We start from the raw sequence: 25,936 nt of genomic DNA on the forward strand, positions 1-25,936 counted from the left end.
CACAAAATCAAAAAACACCTTCCTCAAACAGTTGTAAAGAAGATGTCACACATGTGCCACGCTGGCACAATGCGCACTCCTAGAGTGGCAGCTGTGATAGATATATTACTGACCTGGGAAATAGGAGCTATCAGACTCATCGAACCCACTCCCCGCCGAGGCTCGCGAAAGGTAAAACGTGGAGAGACCAGCAGCGGGAGAGCTCCGGTGCAGGGCTTCTGACAAACAAGCCTAGACTTCGTGTTAACGCATTATAGCCACCATAGGTGGATTTTACTAGAAACAATAATGATCAAATAGTAAAACTTCCCCAAGGCCTCCCAGTCGCAGGGGTGCTATCTGTCCTGATCCAAATACAAAGCAACAGAAGCCCTGCTTGGTTCTCACAGGCTGTAAACTGGAGGCCAAGCTTCTCCCCGGCACACGGACCTGTGCCACTCCAATCCTGCAGTCGCTCGTCCAGAGCCGCCGAGCCTTTGACACACAGCCAAGCTCAGCTGAGATGCACTGTGCGTGGAAAGTGTGATCAAATCATAACACTTGGCACAGAAAAAGCACGGAAATTCCTCAGTAACTCCTCTTGTGATGATGGACATATACTGAAATATATTAAGATAGATGAACTGCATTTCTAAGATTAATTTACCCATTTCTTTTTGCCTTTTTCATGAAGTGAGCACCAGAAATTTTTAAATTACAAGCTCTGTCCACACAGTGGCTTACATTCTATTTCCATGGATAGTGCTGATTTATATCACTTAATTTGCTCTGACATTGCCAAGCAATTTGCTCTGGTACTTCTAAAATTGCATTCATTTTATAGGTTACATTTATCTGAAAGGCAGAGAGACGTTCTTTGTGCTGGTTCACTCCTCAATCGCTCCCAATAGCCCTGGCCTCAGTCAGGCAGATGGCGGGAACTCTATCTGGCTCTCTCATGTTGGGGGCAAGGACTCAACTACATGAGCCACCACCTGCCCATACTGCGGGAATAAGCTAAGGAAGACGATTCCCATTAGACAACAGAATCGGGGCACAGCCTGGAGTTTTCCTGTGAGCTCAGAAAGAGTGACCACAGCTGAAGAAAGCTGAAGCTGATGCAAAGACAGAATGCCAGACCTTCCAGCTAAGGGCTGCCTTTCCTGCCCCACCTGGTGGAGATCCGACCCACCAGGGGCATTGCTCAGCAGCATGTAGGCCAAGAGGCTGGCTCACCTCTGTGCTCCCTGCCAAGGACATGGATGAGCCTGGCAGGAGGTGCAGCCAATACCCGCACCCGATCTAAGCTCTCACCACTCCCTGGGCGCCTGCTGTCTGGTCTTTCTGTCCAATCCCAGGTCATGACCCAAAGGGATCAAGTTAATCCTTAAATACACACATTCTTTGGAACTCAACTGATTCCTCTAAACCCTCCTCATATAACATTCTCCTGTCATTTTTTCCCCTGTCTTTTCTTAACTAAACAGGCCAAACCTTCAGGCTGTTATTATAGGGCTTAGGGTTTTTTAGTATTCTCATTTACTCCCAAAATACCCAGGGGGCCTGAGAAGTCTCTTGGCATCCCAGCTCTGCAGCTCTGCCCTAGAACAAACTGTGTTCCCTTACCTCTTCCCACGGTGCAGGAAACGCAGTTTAAAAGCAAAGGTCTCAGACTTTCTAATGAACTTGGGATGTGCTGCTCCAAAAGAGGCAGAGTGGCTCCCACACCCAGGCCCTCCAATCACTGCCAGCGAGAACATTCCAGCGCATCCTTCCCCCATGTCACTCACAGAGCCAGGGGCCTGGCGGCTGCATCTCTCTCTTCCGCCTCTTTCTTCCTGCACTAACAATGCCCCCATTTCCAAGCCCATTAAGATGACCAGCACTGAGTACAACAAGCCCATTAGGTGGTTAAGCCAGGAAGCCACTGAGAGGGTGGCAAAGCTGAGAGCAGATGATTAAAACACATGGACAGAGGGGCATATCCTTGCAACACTAACCAGCAGTGCCAGGGGCTCTAGACAAACATCAAACTGCTGGGTTTGTTGAGAGACACGAAGGCTAAGGCTGAAATCACTGATTTGGCTGTTCTTGTTGCCAAACCCAAGCCAATATTTACAAACCCTTTTGCTGAACAATGTTTGGTTGGACATCAGAGATATATGCCGCAAATGACAGAGAACTGTACTTAGTAAAGGGAGATTAGTGCCCCAAGGTCATGACACGTGTTTTACCTAAGCGGGTAACTGTATCCCATAAACAAATAGAAACAACAAAAGTACAAAGTAAAAAACAACTTCAGAGCCAAAGAAAAGCCTTCGGTGATATTCCCTGGGTATTTCCAGGTAAGCCAGGTGAGGTTAGTGAAGCATAAATGACATCTCCACTCGAGCCGTGGGATTGGTCTGGAATCCTACAATCTATGATGAAAGGGCCACATGGCCCTTAATTACCACCCACACACCCCCGAGTGGTGCTAATGACTGATCTGCTCCTGTCTTGTTTTAGGGTCAAGAAAACAAGAGAGATGAGATGAGATAGACAGCCTCCAAAGAATGGCACATGATGCTCACCTGCCCTTGGGGACTTTCCTAAAAGGTGAACCAGTGGAAAACCATCAAATTACGGCCTGGCCAATGCAGCTGGTTAGGTAAGCCTGCTCTGTCGTCTCCCTCTTTTTAACTTAGAACCCAATGTGGTGACACTGACTAAACTTCTGAGATTTGCAGGGTACTGTATTCAAATTCCTAATGCCAGGGGCGTGCTCTCCTCCCTGCCCAGGCCAGCCAGCAATGGCTCTCATTAACCAGCTCTCATTAAACACCTTAGTGGCTAAGGTCCTCGCCTTGCAAGCACCGGTTCAAATATGGGTGGCAGTCTGTGTCTTGGCCACCCCGCTTCCCTTCCAGCTTCGGATCGGCTCAGCTCCAGCTTTTGTGGCCACTTGGAAGATCTTCCTCTCTGTCTCCCCTACTCTTTGTATATTATATATCTGATTTTCCAACAAAAATAAATAAATCTTTAAAAAAACATTTCCAACTCTGTTCATGATATTTTTCTGGAATCTATGTGTGCTTTCTGATACCACAACTACTATCATCTTACAGCCTTTAGTTTTAGAGGATCTGATGATAATATAAAGTGGTAAAGTGCCGTGAAGCTTAAGTTTTGTATACCTGTTCTAGGCACTGCTGGAGGTAGCAGTTCAGAAAACAGTACATACGTGTTTCTAGCTACTAGTAAATAGGTATGTATCTATGTAAACGTATATTTACATGGAGTGTGTATATTCAAAAATAATTAGTGTGTATATTAAAAAATAAGTAGTACAATAAGTAAAGAATCAAGTAGCAGGTGCCCGTGAGGACGCCCTACCAGCATTGGTTTCACACGTGAGCTTTGTATCTAAAGGCAAATCCACATTATACAGAGGTAATGTGATCTCAGCATTACAGGGTGTAAAGAACATAAGATGTGAAATATTAACTGCTGGAATATGTAAAATAATGGCCTCAAATATCAAATGTGTGGCCATGTATATTATGTCCAGCACTGTGAGTGACAGGGCTTGGTGCTTTCTCAACAAACCCTCACAACCTTCCATCTGTAGCAGATGTCATCGTTCAATATATAGGGCAGGGATGGGTTCAGATGCTAGTGACACAGCAAGGAACTTGCCATGTGTGATTTGACACCCCCCCCACACACTTTCCATATTATTTTTCACTCCAATTAGTACTAAAAGCCAATACTAATTGAGCCAAGATGAACAGAAAGTGAACTAACTAAACAAAGAGCTTAAGGGAGGGCCCGGCGGCACGGCCTAGCGGCTAGGGTCCTCGCTTTGAACACCTCGGGATCCCATATGGGCGCCGGTTCTAATCCCGGCAGCTCCACTTCCCACCCAGATCCCTGCTTGTGGCCTGGGAAAGCAGGGGAGGACAGCACAAAGCTTTGGAACACTGCACCCGCGTGGGAGACCTGGAAGAGGTTCCTGGTTCCCGGCTTCAGATCGGCGCGCACCGGCCCGTTGCGGCTCACCTGGGGAGTGAAACATCAGATGGAAGATCTTCCTCTCTGCCTCTCCTCCTCTCTGTATATCTGACTTTGTAATAAAATAAATAAATCTTAAAAAAAAAAAAAACAGAGCTTAAGGGATGATGAAGTCTAAATAGGAAACTCAAGGCAAATGGAACTAGACAGGTGCAGCCTGGGCCGAGACAGATGTGGAGAGGTTAAGAGCTGGATCCTTACAAAGCTCTTCATACAGTAAACCGAAAGTGTGTTACTGAAAAAATGCAAGCAAAGAAAGGAAGCAGGCAAGGGTGAAATGAAGAAAGCATCAGTGTATTCTATGAATCCATGGTGTCTTTTGCCTAAATGTTAATAAATAAAAATGTAGTTAAAAATAACTAAGCTAGAGATTCTAGCAGTAGGCATTGGAGAGAGGGCCAGGAGCCTGTAAGATAAGGATGCTGCCAGCTTCGAGCTGACGTGACAGCAGCAGCGCTGCAGCAAGTGCAGGGGCGGGGCTCGTTCCACACTCCACACAGGCCAACGTCTCGTCCACCTTCAGACCTCGTGATCCTCAGCCAACGGAGCCTGAACTGCCAAACCCCTTCTACAGCGGCGTGGGAAAGAACTCACTTTGCAGTCCAATTAGCCTTGTCTATCTTTCAATTCATGTATACACTGTCTTCTATAAGTGCCTGTTTCATAATGTCCTTGCTGTCCACACTCTGGCCTTGATGATTAACAAAACACAAAGCAATAATTCTGAGGGCGGAAATTTCCATTGCTGTGTTGTCTAATGGCAGCAACAGCCACTATTCTCTCATTACATCACTTTCTCTTGCCCTCTCCCTGATAATGTCACTGGAAATGAAGTCTTCAGCTTTGCCGTCAGCTAACACATTCAACAGCTACTCGTGCAACTTCACACCCTATTTCAAAACTGGCTTTTTCTGTATCAATGAATGGAGCAATTTTTTGTATACAATGATAGTACAGGTTTAATGAATGGCTATCAGAGGTTAATGACAGTAGCTCCTGTTACAGGCACCTGTTAGAAGCAGAGTATTGTGCCTGAGGCTTTACTGTTGGCCATATATGGCATCAATTACTACTTCTCATTTTCAGGTAGGAAGCAGTGGCTTCAAGAGGTTTAGTAAGTTGTCTGTGCTGCACAGACAGTAAAGATGGAATCTGTCCCCCAGCTCATACAGATGAAGGGCCTTGCCTCCCCTTCTGACCATGTGCTGATCATCAGAAAAGTCTGACAAGAAAAAAATAAACTTGCTTCTCTAGCAAGACTGGTCCTCCAAGGCCTTACCACTGGTATTTCTGCATAAAGCTATTTCATTCCCTTTGATGGAAAAGTGTGCTGGGTGGAAGCCCAAGTAACGGTGTTGAATTTTAAAGAAAAAATGACCATATTTTCAACTCATTATTAGTTTCCCCATCTGGTGGTGAACTGAGGAAAATCAGTATCAGTAAAATAATCAGAATACAGACAATTAACAAAGGATTAAACTTAGCCCCAATATCTGGAAGAAACTTCACAGCATATATCTGTGGGTAACGTGACAGGAAATACTATAAAACAGTGCGACAAGCCCATGAAGGACGGAAATATTACATTTCTGACAGACTAAATTAGCCATGACCCCATAAAGACAAGGAAGACAACATTAAACAAAAAGGTCATTGGAACTGACTGCCACAACTGAACTCCTGTGAGAGGAGCTGGGCGTGCCTGGGGCTGTTCCTCAGTAGAGCCTGGTGCACCTGACTTGGCAGGGAGACCAGAGCAAGAAATCAATTCTGTGACCACGAAAACCAGCAGGCAGGTGCCATCCTTTCCACACCCAAGCAAGACTGCAATGAAGCAGGTCTCAGAACCTTCATAGAAGATGCCCAGCACATCTCTAGGCTCACCAGACTTTGCCACATTCTCCACCTTCAATAACCACATTTTTAAGAGATATGCCAGAAACTACACTTTAGAACCTGTATAAGATCAGCAGTTCAGTTGGAGGGATCTCCAAAGAACCCCAACCATGAAGAGACTGTCAGCCAGTGGATTCTGAATAGGGTTCATTGCGATTGGAACTGAGATTGGCAGCAATCCAGAACTGATGAACTATCAAAACCGTTTGAGCAGGACCCTCAGAGCGCGCCTCCCATTGGGGATCTGGGATGGGTGGGAGGTTGGGTGGGGCTTTTCCCTTTGTTTTTTTCCCTGACCCCAGATACAGGGAAAAATGATATTGGTGTGGAAACAATGGTATTACCCACTTTCACCCTGTAGCCCTTGACCCTTTGTTCCCTAATCAACTAAGATAATTAAAAAAATAGTAATAATTAAAAAAAAAAGAACCTGCTTAAAAAATTTAAATTGAACTTGCTTGGTCCTCTTTTAAGCAAATCATTGCCCAAATCGCTGAGCTGACACTGAGCCTGTGTCCCGTGTGCTCTGGGCCTGTTTCCATTGACCCTGACGTCTGGCCAATGACTAGCTCTTTGAAACAACTTGCTGAGAAAACATGCGCACGTTCTGACATATTGCTAATTAAGGTGTCTGATGGCCTTGTACTGAATGCACACCAGACCATATCTCAAGGTAAACATTTACAAGCTGCTGCAAAACTGAACTGTCCTATTCCATGGCTTTTGAGTAAAGAAATTGAGACAATTTACCCATAGGAAGACACTCAACCTATCAAATACTTGCCTGGCTGGCTGAATTAATCTGTAGTCCACAGGCACATCGACTTTATTCATTGTCTATTTTACCAACTTATATTTCAAAAATATTTATCTATTCATGCATTCATTTTAGAGGCTGAGAGACACAGAATGAGTCACCACCCACTAGTTCATTTCTCAAATCCCTGCAATGGCCAGGTCTGGGACAGGCCAAAGCCAGGACTGGGAACTCAATCTGTGCTCCCTGCATGAGTGGCAGGAATCCAAGTTGGAGCGAGGAGCTGAAACTGGGTTTTAAACACCTACTCCAAATGTGAGACACAGACATCCTAACTGGGGTCTTAACCACTCATCCCCAGGGCTGATTTTAAAATATATTACTGCTGTCACAGGGAGCAAAGCCACAACCTGCAGTGCCAGCATCACATATGGACACTGGTTCAAGTCCCAGCCACTTCATTTCCACTCCAGCTCCCTGACCATATGCCTGGAAAAACATCAAAGGATGACCTAGATCCCTGAGTCCCTGCACTGATGTTGGAAACTCCGAGGAGGCTCCTGGCTCCTGTCCCGAGACCTGCCCAGCTTCAGCCATTTGGGCCATTTGGGGAAGTGAACAAGCAGAGAGAGGATCTTGACCTCTTGATTTCTCTCTCTTGCTCTCATTCTGTCTGTCTGTCTTTGCTTCTCTCTGTAACTCTGCCTTCTAAACAAATAAATACAAAATCTTTAACAAGTGTATATCTTTTTCTTTTTCCTAAAAGAAAGCACATGCTTCTTACGTTAGAAGACACTTTATATAACTTCTATGGAATCTTTAGTAAGTCATGAGTTAACAGGGAAAATAGAGTGCTTACATTGTTTCACAAACACAGGAAATGAGATGAATCATATTTACTCAGACTTCAGCAAGAATCCAAATCCAGGTCTTCATACACTTAGGGCAGGCCATTTTCTAAATCAACCCAGGGCTCAGAGACGCAGTAAAGCCCAGGGGTTTAGAGAGTGGCATTAAGTGGGGGTGTTTGGCCAAGTGGTTGTACGCAAAGCCCATACAGAGTCCCTGGGTGAGTTCTGTTCTGCTTCCAATTCAGTTTCCTGTGAACACTTGGAGGCAACACGTAGCAGACCCCAACTGAGTTCTGGGCTCCCAGCTTCCACCTGGCCCTGCCCCAGCTTGACGATGTTTAAGGAATAAGATAGTGAATGGGAACTTGTCTGTCTCTGTCTCTGTCTTTCAAGGAAGCAAATTCAAATTTTTTCAAAGAGTGTGACATTTGTATGCACACTAAATAGGTAGAAATTTTGATTCTAACAATTATTGTTAGAATTTTTTTAGTCTCTGTGCCCCAATAACTACAACATGGTCATAAGGAAGATTATTTGAGCAAATACATCTTCAAAAAGATAAACAGGGGACAGTATGGTGGCGTTAACAGGCTAATTCTCTACCTGCAGCACAGGGATTCCACATGGGAGCTAGTCTGTGTACAGGCTGCCTCACTCCCAGCCAGCTCCCTGCTTATGCCCTGAGAAAGCAGTGGAGGTTGACTCAAGTCCTTGGATCCTTGCACGTACATAGGAGATCCAGCAGAAATTCCTGGCACCTGGCACCTGGCTCCTGGCTCCTGGCTTTGGGTCAGCTTAGCTCCAGCCTTTGTGGCCATTTGGGGAGTGAACCAGCAAATGGAGTATTTCTCTTTTTCTCCTTGTCTCTATAATGTCTTTCAATAAATAAATAAGCTCTTTAAAAATGTAAACAATGTCCACTATAGACATTTTCCCATAAATGTGCTAGCATCATTACTATGTGGGTGGTTATGTGTGATCCTGTCGGATATCAAAACCACCAACGAACAATCACTCTAACAAGATGGAAGTCATCAGGAACAAATCCTAGTTTTGTTTTTTTTTTTTTTTTAAGTGAAACTAGAAAGGATTTGTGTGTGTTTTTAAAAAGTTCCAATTAAAAACAGTATGGCCAGACCTCCAACACTGGAGACTTGCTTTTGTGCTGGCCTTGAGAAAATAGACTGTTTTGTAGGGAAGAGCAGGCAGACAGGTTCATCTGGCAGATCACTGTGGCAGAGCCCTGGATCACCAGGGGTCTTTGCATGCTAATCCATGTGTCATTCTGGACATGCTCTCCTATACTTTCTTCACATTTGTGATTTACTGCATAGTGAACAGAGGATGCATACAATTTTACAATCTGGATTCTTCACTAACATTATTCTGCAAAAAGCTCATGGAAAACAGAATCAAAATATAAGCTTATTTTGCTGCAAAAACTTTTTTGAAATCCAAGCATATTCATATTCTTCCTATGACTTTAGCAGAAGCAAAATTTTCTATCACAAACATGGAGCAAAACTATTTCTTAATGTTTATTTGAGGAGAGAGAGAGAGTGAGGATAGGAGAGGAAGAGAGAGGAACAAAATGAGGACCTACCCACCCACTGGTTCACAGGCCAAATGTTGGCAAAAGTCAGGACTGGGTGTGCTGGATGCAGCCCAGGTGCTGGGAACTCACTTTATGTGGCTTGAGCCATTACTGCTGCCTGCAGGGCTTGTGTTAGGAGGAGGTGGTGTCAGGATGACAAAGCCAGGAACTGAACCCATGGGGTCACGGACACCTTAACTGCTAGGCCAAACAGACAACCTAGAGCAACGTTATTTAATGCACTGATGATGAGACATTCACACAGCTTCAAATATCCTACTTTAGGTTGACTGTCCCTTACCCAAACATTTTGCACTGGAACTTACGGATTCCAGATTTTTTATATTTTGGAGTGTTTCAATAGGCTGTTACCTGTAGAACATTACTAATCTGAAAATCTTAGAAATGGTCAAAATTCTGAAGGTTTCTGTACATCATGTTGGGTCAAAAAAGTTCCAGATTTTGGCCCATTTCAAATTTTGGAATAGGAATGCTCTATTTGTATTGTAAATAAACAGCTCTGTCAATTTTTAAAAATTTTTTAAACCCAATTTTGAACTAGTCCGTAAGAAGCAGCATCTCATAGAAATGATGCCTGTGGGGCAACTCAGGGGACAACAGAGGTGTTTAAAACACTGGTTGCATCACATTCTTTTCAATACTGGCTATTTTTATTTATTTTAAAAAAGTTTGAGAAATGGAACTTTGGGGATTTAACTCACATTTCTTTAACTACCAGAGCAAGTTTAAACATTTTTCTCATGTTCATTTATTCCAATTTACACTTTCCTCTAAATTTTTTCTGCTGTTGTCTAATCTCTGAAAGTACTTCTTTATAATAAATAATACTATAGACTATGCATTTTCACTGTGCAAATCAAATCCAGTCACTTATATGAAGCCTGGCACACAGAAGCTGCTCAGCTTTCACGTTAGAACAATGTATCGGTGGTTGATCATATATAGAGCTTCAGAACAGCCAACACCGTTAATATCTACAGTTCATGCAGAATCCTGGCACAAACCTTGTCTTGCAGATAAAATGACATTTTCTTGGACACATCCAAAAGGTTGTTCCTGCCATATCTTTCCCATAGCACCTGTCTAACTTTGAAGCAGCTAAACACCAAAAGGCGTCCTTCACGGCGCTGAACATATGGCCACTGTGAAATCATCTGCTCTGGCCCTGCCAAGGCAGCCTCAGGTGGCACCTGAAATCCAAGAAATCTGTAGCAGGTTCATTTTTAAGTTGATAATTTTCTATAGCCCATGAATGTTATAAATGATCCTTGGCAGAAAAAAAAGTAGTTCCCTAGAGTGGAATCTCAAGGAGCGGAGATGCGCATGTCCACTATGTGTGCTTCAATAGTTTCAACTCTCATTACTGAATTATTATAATTGTCTCCCATCGCCAAGGACGGGTTCTTCATCTCTGATGATCGCAACTTCCTCAGCCTCTCAAAGAGCCTCTTCCAGCCTCCTCTACCCACTGCCTCAACAGAAGAACACAGAATATGCTTTTCATTATTTGAGGGGAAACATCACAAGATCAAAAGGGAAACTACACTAACAGGCATTTCATAAACTACTAAATCTGTGCAACTGAAAGGCATCACTTTATTATCCTGAGAGGTACAAATAATCACAAAAACCTTTCGGTTCAGAACTGAAAAATCCAAGTTAAAATTAAAATCGAGGGTTATGCAGTACCCATACAGGTGGTGATCTGGGTCCTAGATGAAACACCCTCCTGCTTTTGCTCATCACAGCGCTGTTGGCAGAAGAAACTTTTCTACTACTGGGAATCTATTCTAACGTCGATACCAATGGTTAAAAAAAAGTGAAAAGAAAATAAATAATTGTGCATGAACTGCACTACTCCCTTGCCTACTGAGTGCTCAGCTATCCAAACCTTCTGCTCGCTTCCTGATGCCAAGGTCAGCTGATCGAAGGAGGAAAACCTTCTGAAGGTGGGGCCGACGACCTCAGCTTGTCAGCACAGTCTGCACATGGTTTGTAATTTTCCCAGCAAAGGCACAGACCCAAACATTGGTCAAGTCCCTTGAAATGCATCCAGAATGTTGTCCTTGTGCCTGCTGTACTCCACACAGCTAGGCAAATGCAGCAGTGCCACAGTCCCTTGTGAAATGATCTCTTATGAAACATACAACTGCCCTCCAGGACCCAATCGGCTGGCTGGTCCTTTGGAAAAGGGTGTTCAGTCAGAGCACGGGTACAAGGGCTGGATTATGGGTTTAAGAGAAATCAAATAAACACTAATTCAAGAACTTAAGCCAAATGTGTCTAAGCATCCTGAGGGACAATTTCCTGCACAGAAGAGAAATTACATTTTTGAAAGTGCCAAATAACAAATACAAAATACTTCAATGTGTTGCTTTTAATGACTCTACCCATGATTAAAAAAAAAGAACAAAAATACCTTTTCACATGAAAGTTGGACAGCCTTCACAACTATAGTACCAGGCTAGGAATCTAGTCATTCAACATAGAAAAGGCATTGCTTATAAGCAGGGACAAAGTGCCCTGTGATCACGCCGAGAAGTTTAAAAAGCTAACATTATCATGCAAACTGTGGAGAAGTGAGAGGGAGACAGAACTAGGCCGCTGGTTCTTTCAGATGTAGGGAGTCCTTCTGTTTAAATGCTCAGTTTTGAAGCCTTTGCACACGAGAATCAAACTGCTACAGGTAGAAGGGCCTAGGGAAACTACTAGCCCGTGCTCTCATTTACACAAAGCTAACTGGTTATGTTCAATGTTTCCTAACCACAGAGATGAACCACAAGTCCAGGAAACACAGACGGAATCTGGCCAGGGTGACCCTGCAGCTTTCCCAGCCCCACTGGTAGGTCCTCAGGACATCTTACTATTCTAACGAAACAGTGAGCCACATCAGTGACTGAGAGCAAATGTGTGCTTCTGCTGAAAACGATCCAGTACTTTCTCTGATCCTCTTCATCCCAGGCCCTGTGCTTCCTGGGAAGACAGCGTACTTCCCTAGCACATGGCAGTACCTCTCCAGGCATTCCCCAGTGGGAATTTCATCCGTGGCATGAGGTTGGGGTGTCTACATCTGCCTCTGCCTTCTGAGCTTACTGCAAAGCGTAGTGCGGCAACTGATTCCTCCCTCAGCTTCTGATCATAAAGAGCAGACGCAAGAGATGAAGCTGGTTTTGTTTGAAATACACAATGCTTGCTTACCCACTCAAGGCTGATTTGGACACAGGAATAACTCCTCTATTTCACATAATCCATCATCTTAAGGTCCTCTCACCAGGAGTATGCAAACCTGCTAGCATGCTGCCAGTGTCCACTGCAGTATGCAGAGGCAGCCATGTACAGGCGCACCACAGGGGGTGCTGCTGTTCAGAAAAGAGGATCAGGAAGCTGCTGGCGTGATGCAGCAGGTAACATTCATGTCCTGGCTGCTCCATCTAAAACATGGTCCAAGTGCTTGGGCCCTTGCCACCCACATGGAAGACTCAGAAGGCGCTTTGGGCTCCTGATTCTGGCCTGGCTCATCCCTGGCCATTGCACATTTTTGGTGAGTGAACCAACAGATTGAAGATTCTCCTCCTCCTCCCTTCTTCCCTCCCTCTCTGTAATTCTGACTTTCAAACAAACAAATAATAAGTCTTAAAAAGAAAGAAAAGAGAATCAGGGCCCAAAATATTCTCCCTTCTAGCAACTTGGCATTTTGGTGATACAATTCAATGTAGGATTGCTTTATCATCCACCAGTCCTGAATTTGGGTCAAACTAACACTGCAAGGAAGAAAGAAAAAACATCACTGTGTAGTCCTTTCCTAAATGTTAATACAAATAACGGACCTGTGACTGCTAACCACACAGTGACAAACTGATTTAGAAAGTTAAAAAGAAAAAGAAAACGAGAAAGGCTATTAAATGTTCACAAAGCCACTGAAACACGGCACTCCCCACCTCATCGCATCTCTGTAAGCAACACCACTGGAAAACAGTAACTTTTAAAATCAGAAGACTATCTTATTCCATTCTGGCATCAAAACATTTAACTGCATTTTCTTAATGCTGTGCATAAGGAAATGGTTTACCTTCAAGCATTTTCTGCAGACTGTTCCTCATGACATGGATGTTTTCTATCCCGATAAACTGAAACTTGATATTGGAATAATTGTCTTCGTTCTCATAGCCTTTCCCTGCAGCACGGTTTGCCATTGCATTAAGCTGCAGTGGTCAGCAAAACAGAAGAATCACGAATTATATTCAGGACATGAAATAACCCAAACATTTATGGATACCTATAAAAATATTCCAAAGCTATGCAAAAAAAAAAAAAATAGGCTTTAATTCACAGAAACAATGAGCCACATGGTTCCAGGCCCCTCACTCTGGGCTTATATGCAACTCCAAGAATTTGCTGGCATAGTAGCATTGTCCTAAGTTTTCCAGAGTTGTCCCCTGCCGGTCCCTGGCAAATTACCACGCTGATGTGGAAGTCTGTGATAAAGTCATATGGCCCCCAAATTAATACCCCCACAGCACAGCATGTAGACTGCTAGCACATCAGCATATACAGATACTGACATGAAGCTCTGTTGGTTCAGCTACTGTGTCTCCCAGTATGATGTTAACAATAAACACATTATTATCCAATTGGAATGGACTAGCCACAGGGATCCCTCAGATAACCCACATAAGCCTGGAGCTGGACTCATCAATGTAATGAAAAGGGAGCAGGCAGATGCTACATCTGCAGACACGTTTCCTCCAGACACCTTTCTGAAATCAACAGGCCTACACAGTGGGCTTTTTGGTCATTTTCATGGCTGTGATTTTATGTATGAGAAGCCAGGAGTGCCTCAAATTACAATGGATGTTAAGAAATTGACCAAATTTAAACCTAGCCCTAGAAAATCAAAACAAGTCCTGCCTTATTGGGAACTGCATGCATATTTGGAATGGTTAAGCTCCCACGCCTAGTAATTTATTCCACTTTTGCTTCCTGTCCTAGGAATCATCTTAGCCCAAGAAAAGTATTCCCTACCATTCTTCCCTCTATCCATAAGAAAAAAAACCTATGCTCAGAATCCACTACCAGGAAAAAAATCTATGTTTAAGAAAATAAGGCAAAGCAGTAATTTTCAAAAACATGCTATTTTTAAATTACATACATTCTCTGATCCATATAGACTTGTAAGAATTTGAAAAAAGCTAAAGTATTGGCACATAGAGATAATGTTTACTGTAGTATTTTTTGTAATACTAAAAACTGAAAACATGTGAATAACTCAATAGGGCAATGACTAGAAAAATTGTAGTTACTCAATGAACTTGGCTACTACCAAGTGCCAACAAAAAGAAAAGAGTACATGACAGATGTATCTTACTCTATAAACTTGAAATTGGCTCAGAGCATATTAAGTGAAAAATGGTAGCGAATAATATTCAGAGACATCCAATTTTTTATAAAACAAACTGAGATAGGTGTTTACACTTAAGCAGCTTTATTAAGCAAGCAAAATTTAATGGAAGGATACCCTCCTCTGGCAGCGCCCATAGCAGCAGGCTGGAGGGGAAATGGTAGTGGGCTAGGATCATACTCCTTGAGGCACACTTGCATTTATTCTGTGTTACAAAGAGCACAGATTTTAGTTTGAAGCGACAAAAAAAAAAAGAGAGAGAGAGAGAGAGAGAGAGAGAGAGAGGCTGCAGAGGACAAGCCATTGCCATTAGGGTCACCAGTTGGTGGTCAGCTCACACGACACGGGCACTGCTGCCATACACTGCAGTGTTTGCAACACCGGCTCCGGGGTCTCAGCCCCCATCCTGGTCTACGAGACTCACCTTCCTCCCATGCACGCCATCAGATTCAAGGGTCTGCTCTCAAGAAAAATATTAAAATAAACTGATTTCAAGACATCGTAGCTTATGTTCCTGCTTTAAAATGCATATATGTTTACAGGGGAATATTAAATAACACCACTCTATATAATTGCGCTTCAAAACAACTGGCTTATCCCTTAATGTCAAAGTTAAAGCACTGTACAGAAGGTCCCTAAGTGCATCCCAGGGTTACAGCAGCCAGGAAGAATTCAAGTGAAACCTACTCACCACATACCAGGCTCTCTTTTGACAAAGTGTGACAAATTAGAATCAAAATATCATCATTCTTACTACTTTAATACTTCATGTTCACACGCTTAACTACGTGCTTATCTGTAAAAACTTACTGACAGTCTTCTTTGTTTCAATGTGCAGTTTTGTGGTATCAAATCTAATTATTTTGCTATAAGTTTTACCTTTCATACTTCCTAATTATTTGTGCCTGCTTTAGGAAGCTGTTGTGATTAACTGATCATCTACAAGAGATGCTTTAATTATTTGTAAACACCTGAGGTTGTAATTGTCCCTTTCAACAACACTTTGCTACATTTCATAGGTAATGATTTTCTAGTTTTAACTGTAATTTCTCCAGAGCTGCAGGGGCATGCAGCAGCATCGATTTCTATAAGGCTTTAGATTTTATTTTTAACCACTTTAGCAATGCATTAGTATTTTTGTATAATGTTCATTAACTTCATGTTGATGAAAATCTACCCTTTTTCTCCCTGTTGTGGACTATGTGCACTGACTGTGTTTAGGGGGATGCATAATAGAAGTGTAGTGGAGACTGACATGTTCAGATGTGGAGAAAGTACAGTATGTCTCTATACATCCAGACCAAAGACAGACTCCAAGTGAAATAGCAGAAAATATCCTAGCAGTAGGGTGCTGGACTCTTCGACATTGTTCATGCCTATAATGTCAGGAAATACCTCAGTAACAGCACGATGGACTTATGACTGTTCATAGAGGACCACCCATTGTAACACTAGAGGAGAAGCCAGTGGGGGGGTAGATTGGGAAGGCGGATGGTAAATCCCAGAGCCTATGGAACTGTATTATAAAACAATAACAAATAATAATAAATAAAATAAGAGCCAAGGACTGACACATAGTGATCTCTGGAAGGGAACTGTTACTTCCCAAAATGAACAGAAGGTGGCAATATTTAATCTCCCATCCAAAGTACAGTTGTTCAGGAGTTCCATCTATTTTACTGGATCCAATGGTGAACCCTCAGAGCAGGAAACATGATGTTACAAGCAGTAAATACTCAAGTGGTTATCCTGGACCTATTATATATATACATTTATAGACATTATATATAAAATACACATTTGTGTATAAACAATTAAAAGGCATAATGGAATAAGTACCCCGTTTTCCAACTCAAGATCACTCTGTTATCTGGTAATTCAAACATCTGCATTGCAGAGAAGGTCATAAATGAGAAAGAACTAAGTCATTCCTCACTAAATACCTGCTGTGTGTCAGCCATTGCACAGAATAAAAAAGATGAATAAGCAGCTATTCCTGCTGTCCTAAGCTTAGGTAATTGGGTGCACAAGGGAAAGCACATAGGGCCAAAGGGCAGCAGACAATAGCCCGTGTGGCTGGGCAGGAGCTGGGGGAACAATGGCAGCAACCAGACAGATGCTGCACCATTGAGCAGCGCCCCCACTGCCGGGCCTATGGGCAGGGCCCACTGAGCAGCGCCCCCACTGCCGGGCCTATGGGCAGGGCCCACTGAGCAGCGCCCCCACTGCCGGGCCTATGGGCAGGGCCCACTGAGCAGCACCCCCACTGCCGGGCCTATGGGCAGGGCCCACTGAGCAGCGCCCCCACTCCCGGGCCTATGGGCAGGGCCCACTGAGCAGCGCCCCCACTCCCGGGCCTATGGGCAGGGCCCACTGAGCAGCGCCCCCACTGCCGGGCCTATGGGCAGGGCCCACTGAGCAGCGCCCCCACTCCCGGGCCTATGGGCAGGGCCCACTGAGCAGCGCCCCCACTCCCGGGCCTATGGGCAGGGCCCACTGAGCAGCGCCCCCACTCCCGGGCCTATGGGCAGGGCCCACTGAGCAGCGCCCCCACTCCCGGGCCTATGGACAGGGCCCACTGAGCAGCACCCCCACTCCCGGGCCTATGGGCAGGGCCGAGCTTGTCAGTAATGTTTCACTGGAGTGTGAAAACTGGTGCTGGACTCCAGTGATCTGGAAGGATAGGGGTATGGATAGTGGGTACGACATTCTAGAAGAAGCATTGGGAAGAGAAGATATGGCAGGACCAAAGCGATGGTGCAAAGGTTAGCCAATTGCCTAGGCCAGGCAGGAGGTTCATACAGTGTAGCAGAAGAGGCCAGAAAACATTTAGGACCCTCTACCAACAGGACCAGCTAAAAAATGCAGCTTTATCTACAGCAGTAGGGAGCAGAAGCAGACAGATCCTGAGCAGGCTTTGTTGATCACTTGGAGGTTGACTTTATTGCCCATGACAGAGAAGTTCCCACCGACCAGGGACAGAGTGGACACAGGTAGGCATTGACATAGGTCAGTGGTGATTAAGAGACCATCCCCCCTTGTGGGTCTTAGTTAAGCCAGAGCCTTCAGGTCAGGCTGGCCAGCCCAGTCACCTTCACATAGGCCATCAATCCTGTGTAGGATGCAAAATGATCTTTTTCTCCCAATTACAGGCTATGTGGACTGGTGAGGGGCTTGCTATAGTTCACTTAGGCACTCTCAATGATGACACACTGACAGGTAAACCAAGTGGATAAATGACTAACAGACAGAAATGAGCACCTAGCTCAACCCTACTTCAGTCATATATATGAAACAGTCAGTTGATGATACTCTAGATGCCTGTTAAAGGCTAGCCCGGATATCATCTTTGTCTTGGCCTCTCAGGTTTCAATAGCAGCATTTTTGACGTGAATAACGAGGGGACCTGACCTGGTTGCAAAATGACAGCAAAAGCTGATGTGGGTCACACCCTAACAGAGGCTGTCACAAGATTGTCATTTTCCTTCTATCACCGGTTAAACTAAGAACCTCAAATTGCATAAACACAAAAATCCCAGATGACTGTACCCTTTGCAACTATCGTCAACAGATATGCTGATCAAAATCCTCCTTTCCTGTCCCCAAAGGACACCTTGTGCAAATTTAATGGCCACAGGATCACATCCAGATAGGAAATCTCCATTTAGCTTCATTTAAAATGCCAAGCCTACGTAGTATGCAAAAGGATCTCTTCCTCTCATTGCAGGCTATGTGGACTGGTGAGCAGTTTGTTATGGTTCACTTGCTTTCTTTCTGCCTCTGACTGGCTGGCTTGCTCTGTTTCTCTCTCCTATTTTGACAGAGGTGCAAAAGAGCCATAACAGGAGATTAACTGGTGAATAGCCTCTTTGCAAAGCTAGGCACGGTTGAGTTCTCTTTTCATTCATTGCCACTGCTTTTCTGGCTAACATTACCTGGCCATCTCTGTCCTCTACGTCAGAAGGTTCTAAATGCTGAATTGCCTAAGGACTCACACGCGTGAGTCCCTGTAGGTAGGGAGGACACACTTCACTGACATGCAACATCCACCCGGCTATGCACCTGTCCCAGTCCTCTCAGTGTTCCACTGTCCCTGCACTGGAGGACCCCAGGAGGCAAGCTCTGTAATGAAGATTCTGGCAAGATAGTTCATTTCCAATTTCCCTCCTCACCATCAACATTGTCCCACAGGAAGCTGGAGAGGGTGCACATAGTGTTCAATGCACTACATGCTGCCATCTTCCATTCTCTGCCCTCCGCTTCTGCCGTGACGGCCATCAGCAGGTGTGTGGTGGATCTGACTAGCAAGTGGGATTCCAGCTTCCCTTCTTCGGCAAACCTCTGCTCATCAGCACTGATTTTACCCAGATCCCTCCTTCATAGGATTTAGTAGATAGAAACTTTCAAATTATGAATTGCAGAGAATCAGAAAAGCATTCCTGTGATACCCTATTATACAAAGACATCCCTCACGTGGTAAAATCAGAGGTCAGCAAGAACAGAAAGGCTGAATGGGAACAGTGACAGGCGCCAGCCTGCACCTCATCCCTCTCTTCTCTGCAGCTCCACACCTTCTCCAGAGCTGACGGGCGTAGCTCAGGGCTCCCTGGCTCCTCTGGCCCCAGCCTGACATTGGATGCACTTTTGCTTGCTTCCCAGCTCCGAATCTCCAACCTCACTAGGCATGCATGCAGAGTTGCCAGCCATCTGAGCCTTAAAACATAAACAAGGCTCCACTGAGACCTTTACTGAACAGAAAACAATGAACCAAAACAAAGCAGTACACTCCCTGGTCAGACAGCAGGATACTCTCCAGAGTCAGGTAAGCCTGGATTTCCACCCAGACTCTGCATTATGTGATACTCTCGAAGCCTAAGCCCTCATCCACGAAAAGGGAAAAAAGAAAATTCCCCTAACTTTCAGGAATTCTTAGATGAAACAATATCTTGACTTCTTACAAATCACAAAATCCCATAACACATTACTGAAAAAAAATCACAAATAGGGTAAGATAAAATGTCGATCCCTCATTTCATAATTCCACAAATTTCACATAGCAGTTTCTAATTTTCTAAATGTACCACTGTCTGGCAGTAACAGAGCTCACAAGCATGTGCATATATATATATATATATATATATATATATATATATATACACACACACACACACACACATATATATATATATATATATTTGAATTAATAATTAATTTAAAGAATTTACTACCTTTGCCTTCCAATTATCTGAATCTCAACCAGCGATTCAGAAGGCTTTCATCTGAACAGGCGACTTTGGAAGCTCTCCTGTGAGGTTAGCTCCACTCCAAATGATCTGGGCTGCCTCCTCACCTCTCTTGTTAATTAAACCTGTGTGCAAACCTGGAAAGAGTCCATTTGCCATTGTCCACACCTCTGTGGCAAACATCGACATAGTCTCCTGGCTACGAATGAAGCCTAACACACTCTGAAACCAGAAATCAACACACATGATCTTTCAACAAATGAATAATCTGTGCCAACAGTTTAAAACTCCTGTGGAGTGCGTATGCATGAGTAAACATGAGAGGAGGGCATGACTCATATGAGACACCAATTTTCTTTAATGGATTAATGTCAAACTCCTTATCACTGAGAGTAAACACACTTAGTGCTAAATATACCCATCAAATCAAGTCCTCTGGATTAATTTATTTTAAATCTAGAGTGCTCCTGGCTCTACAGCTGCTATGTTTCCTAGAAGGCTTACATAACATTGTACAAATATGGCTCACTGCCTTAAAGTGGCAGGGGCAACAGATTGCCTTCAGTTAAATCTGGAAAAATAGGATCTCAGAGTTCTTGCTTTTCCTTCTTTTCTGCTCTTACCTTGTCTTCAGTTTAATCTGCTGAAGAAGTAGGCATTCAGTTATCTATAATAATTAAGAAATCCCAAACTGTTCCACCTGACTCACAAAAGGTCAGCGGGGAGAAAGCGGGTGGCAGTCAACTCCCGGAAGAAGGGGTCTTAACCCCAGGAGCCCAAGAGAAAAGCACATATCCAAAGAGAAAAGTAAAACAGATTTCCTGGATCTTTCAAAGGAGAATATTCAGAGAAGCTACTTTTTTTTTATTTGCTGTATAATTTGAGAATTCTTTTTAAAGGATTGGCTCCTTTACAAAAAAAAAAAAAAAAAAAAAAAAAAAAATGTACCAGAACATGAACGCAATTTAGCTTTAGTATAAGGGTGTCTTCAAAATGCATATTTTGAAAAAACCATGCACGGACTTAAAATATTTTCTGCACCAAAATAAACTTTTGGTTCCACTGTTCCATGACCCTTTGAAGAACCTGTGGATGTTTCATCGTTCATCTCTACTTATTTCTGACCTAGCACCCGAGAGGATCACCACCCTCACTGCTCCTCCACACTGACCACCCCACTCAGAATCAGATGGGCTGTTTTAGGACTAGGACATAACCAACTCACTGATCTCACACTAGAGTACCGCAGTATGTGAACCGAGGAAATGACATTGAGATGCAGTGAAAGCCACTGTGGCCTGAACACCCACACAGGGACAGGACTCAGTTCACCCTGTTCCTCAGATCACCTTGAAAAGACACTAGACCAAATCTATAATTAACCTATTCTATTCCTAATGATACTTTAGGTGATTTAAGCTGCTGGCACTGTATTTTGCCTTCTTTTGGAATTATTTTCTTTCTTTATTTTGTATAGCTTCATTGACACATAATTCATTTGTCCTACAATCCACCTATTTAAAGTGTACAACTGACTAGTGTTTTATATATTCAGTCACCTCCCATTTCTTCTATGCCCCCAGCCCCGGACAACCATGGGCCTATTTTGTCACTGTGAATTTGCCTATTCTGGACATTTCATGTAAAGAACCTTAAAATACTGGTACTTTGAAACTTTTTTTTTCCTACCTAGCATACAATTTTAAAAGTTCATTCATATTGTAGTATGTATCAATATTATCTTCCTTTGTATGGCTAAGTAACTCTATTCTATGGATACACTGTCCCAGCTGAACATTTGGTTATTCCCACTTTGAGGCTATTTGTGGTGAATAAATACTCATATAAACGTTTTTACTGGAGGCATGTTTCCATTTACTTTGAGCATACAGCTAGGGATGGAATTACTCAGTCACATCTGAGAACTTCATTAAATATAAAGTTTGTTATGCTCTTTTAACTTTTTGATGGTAAAACATGTCAAATAGGGATCTAAAAATTTTTTTTCACAGACTCATAAGTCATAAAGTAGCATCATTCTCTCCAAAAAGTTTTTTTTATTTTCTTTTTCATTTCTTCAACAACACTTTGGTCATTCAGTAGCATGTTATTTAACTTCATGGTGTTATACATTTTTTAACTTCCAGTTGTTGATTTGTTTCATGACTTTTCACTTAAAGGAGTGTATAGTAACTGTGTAATAAAGACTACCATGTCTCCACTTACTAGGTAGGTGTGGGGTTCATGAGCCCCAGGGAAGGGGGATCCAACAGGGTTTGCATCACTTGGCCCAGTTCCCAGGACCCACTACTAGGTAAGTACTGGAATCGAGAGCCCCAGGGGTGCCTGGGTCCTTGGACTTGGCTGCAAGAACATATCCTATGAAAAGGGCGGAGCATTTGACACAGGCCCTGTTGTAAAAGGAGAATATGGCAGCTCATTTGGTGCTGTAGCAGAAGAACAAAACTAACCAGACAACTACCACAAAAACGATGACAGCAAAAAATCTCTGTGAATGGAGCCAGTGGACATTGGGAGGGTGACATCGTCCTCAGATTGGTAAAATCGACAGCATTTCAGAACTATCCAAACCACGTGGACAAAACCCTCAGAATACGTGCACATTGAGACTCTGGGTTGATACGAGTTGGTGGTGCCTCAGCCCTCGGTGCTGGGGCATGCGGAACGTCATGAGTGGTTTCCCTTTTCGTCTCTCCCCTTCCTCCAGAAACAAGCAGAAATAACAAGAAGCAAGGAGCACACCCAATTGTCCCTAAACCTCTATCTTTCCCACCCTGATCCACCATATAATCATCAAAAAAATAAAATTCATAAAAGACTATCATATCCAGATGTGATGATACAGTGCAGTATGCATCTCTACTTCTAAATAAAAAAAGGACTCCCAATGAAACTGTTAAATATATCTTGACAATAGGATACTGGACTCTGCCATTATCTGTACCTGCAATGTCAGAACACACTTAAATAGCAGAATAATAGAGTTATGACCGTTTATGAAGAACGATACTATTATAATAATACAGGGAAAAGCATGGGGGGAGTGGAGATGGGGGGAGGAAATCCCAGAGCCTATGGAATTATGCACACACACATTTAATGTATTGTATTACATAAATTAAAAAAAATTATAAAGGTTTCTTAAATCTACCTCCAACTCTGCTAGAAAACCTACCTATTGAGCTTTAGGTATGGACTTCCCTCAAGTTTTCTCTCTGGGATCACATCACACGTACTTTTATCACCCACTGCTATTGCTTAATCATACATACCCACCTGGAGGGGCGGAGTTCTATGTCTTTCTGTCTCATTAGTCAAGGTACATGCACATGCGCATTACTGGCTATAAACTGAAGTGGCAAATATGCTGAACAAAGGGTACTGCATTCTGTAATCTCATTCTGTCCTAAATATTCAATGCACTTGTAGATGGCTTTGTCTCTCTGTCTTCACTGGCACGTGCCTCTGGGAACCCTGTTTGTTCATTTGTTCTGAAAGAACTGGCTCTAAAATTGCAGACAATTTTGGGCCTCATCCTGATTATTCTTTCAAAAACATGTAAATCTAGCAGTAGATAAGTGTAACACCAACCTGGCATATCTCTTGATGCCTACATGTGTTATTTCCTATTGGCTGTTAAATTAAATCAGAAAATGAATATATGTATAATTATAAAGTGACATTTTCCTAACAATGGAAAATGGAAAGTACTGTTCCTTTCCAAAATTGACATCTTTCTCCAAGGAACTGTAAAAGCGTAGTGTTTATCCTTCCAATTTTTCCTATAATTTTTATATATTTAAAGTTATGTGACTGTGTTTTCTAAGTTAACTTTATATTTTGCAAATCTTTCCAAGTTACAGGAAAGCTACATTTGAAAACAGACAGCTGAGTATCTTGCAAGAATCGAACAGTTGGAGCTCAATAGCATACCTTCTACTGTCAATGGGGAAAGAGCGCTTTTAGAAACAAGTCAAATATTACTTTTGTGTATTCAGAAGAGCAATCCACCAAGACTGAGAGATTCACTGATCATGTGGCACAATGTCCCTGGCACAGTGCTGGCATGTCCAGTGCTCCTGTTTCAGGGTTGCAGGTGCCAAGGCCTGCCAGGAAGCAGCCTAGCAGTCCACATGGCAACTGCACAGAGAGGGAGCCGCCACGACCAGGGAGGAGGGCAGGCTAGTCGGCTGTGCCCTGTCTCCAGCTCCACGACTCAGAGCTGCAGGGCCAGACATCAAGGGATGACAACTTACTTTAGGACGAGTGTCCACGACGTAAATGAAGTCACTTCCTGGATTGGCTTTCCTGATGGCCTGCAGCATCTGCTCATCCTCCAAGCAGCGCGCACTGAAGCCGGACAGGGGCTGGCTGCTCCTGCAGATGGAGGCCTGGGGAGCGACCACAGCGACAGGGCACCGTCAGGCAACAGCGGCCACCAGAGACCCTCAAGATGAATCTCCAGGACAAAGAGCCCTGTGGACCACTTGCACCACACAATCTCCTAGGAAAACACAACGATTCCCACAAATTCAGGTTTATTTTTAATTAGGGTCAAAGAGATCACGATTTGGGTGGACAGTATCAAAAGACTATGTTAGAAACTACGCAAGTGTAAAGGTGTTTAAATAGACTCCACATTACATAGTGTAAAGGTGTTGAAATAAAGAATCTACTTTATTTACCCTGGCATTGTTTCATTTTCCTGCTAAAAGGAGAAATACAAAATAAACTACTATGCTTCCAAAACCAGCAGAATACTATTAAGCATAAGATAATAAAATGCTACTTTTTAAATGTTTCCTTATTTCTACTTACTAGGTCATGAAAAAAAAATCACAATTATCAGAAGTGAAATGTTCAAAGAGATGCAACCCAATTTGAGGCTAGGCTAGGTGATTCAAGACAGCAGATACACATCTATGCCTGACTCAGTGTGCAAGAAGCAAGGGCTTTGGGCCCGGCGCGGTAGCCTAGTGGCTAAAGTCCTCACCTTGTACAAGCCGGGATCCCATATGAGTGCCGGTTCTAATCCCAGCAGCTCTGCTTCCCATCCAGCTTCCTACTTGTAGGCCGGGAAAGCAGTCAAGAAGGGTCCGAAGCCTTGAGACCCTGTACCCATGTGAGAGACCTGGAAGAGGCTCCTGGCTCCTGGCTTCGGATCGGAGCAACTCCAGCTGTTGTGGCGATTTGGGGAGTGAACTATTGGACTGAAGATCTTCCTGTCTCTCCTCCTCTCTATATATCTGACTTTCCAATAAAAATAATAATTAAAAAAATAAAGAAGCAAGGCCTTTTTTCACAATCAACCTGTTATTGTCAGACTGCAACTCCCCTAACAGCTCTTCAACGGCGTACGGCGGGCTTGTACTGCTGCAGCTTGCTACACCCACGGATTAAACCAATCACGGACTGAAACTAAATTAAGTTTACTAAATGTGTACAGACTTCTTCTCTTTGTCACTATTCCCTAAATAATAAAGTATAACAATGATTCACATAACATCTCCATTATAATAGACATTAAATGTATTCCAGGGATGATTTAAAATAAATCCAACTATGCACATAAGTTATATCCACATACTACACTACTTCACACAAAAAACTCAAGCAACTGTGTACTTTGGTGTTTGCAGTGGAGGAGAGAGGTTTTCTGGAACTAATCGCCCAAAGACACTGAAGGATGAAAGAAGACTGCATTAGAAGATGACATGTAGAATGGTGTGAACATTTCCCTGAGTTATGAATAGGCGAGAAGAGATTAAAAACCTCACAGTTTTAAAACATTTGCTTTTGAGTGTGTATCTGGCACAGGGGTTAAGCTACCATTACGGACATTAGTCTCCCACATCCGAAGACCTGGGTTTTAGTCCCAGCTTGATTCCTGCTTCCAGCTTCCTACCACAGTGTAACTGGGAAGCAGCAGGTGCCGGGTCACGCAGCTGGGTCCCCGCTATGCACATGGAAGACTTGCATTGAGTTCTCAGCTCCTGGCTCCAGCTGTCATGGGCAAATGGAGGATCTCTGTCTCTGCAATTATCTTTTACGTCAAAACACATTTATGGCTGTATACGGTGGCATTTAAATAAAACACAAATTACCCAATGAATACATGAATTA

The 25,936-nt window shown here is 43.4% G+C and overlaps 1 protein-coding gene across 2 annotated transcripts in view; it reads right to left on the minus strand.

Moving 5' to 3' along the window:
• Positions 1-25,936, minus strand: part of MTMR7 (myotubularin related protein 7) — a 105,921-nt gene that overhangs the window by 15,412 nt on the left and 64,573 nt on the right. For both annotated transcript variants that reach the window (XM_004597830.4, XM_058669879.1), the window contains 2 exons: positions 24,070-24,204; positions 13,221-13,353 (listed from right to left, as the gene is read on the minus strand). In XM_004597830.4, the coding sequence (XP_004597887.2) occupies positions 13,221-13,353; positions 24,070-24,204 (268 nt within the window). The remainder of the gene's footprint in view (positions 1-13,220; positions 13,354-24,069; positions 24,205-25,936) is intronic.

Source organism: Ochotona princeps, chromosome 11 (genome assembly GCF_030435755.1).
Source record: "Ochotona princeps isolate mOchPri1 chromosome 11, mOchPri1.hap1, whole genome shotgun sequence".
Classification (NCBI taxonomy): Eukaryota; Metazoa; Chordata; class Mammalia; order Lagomorpha; family Ochotonidae; genus Ochotona; species Ochotona princeps.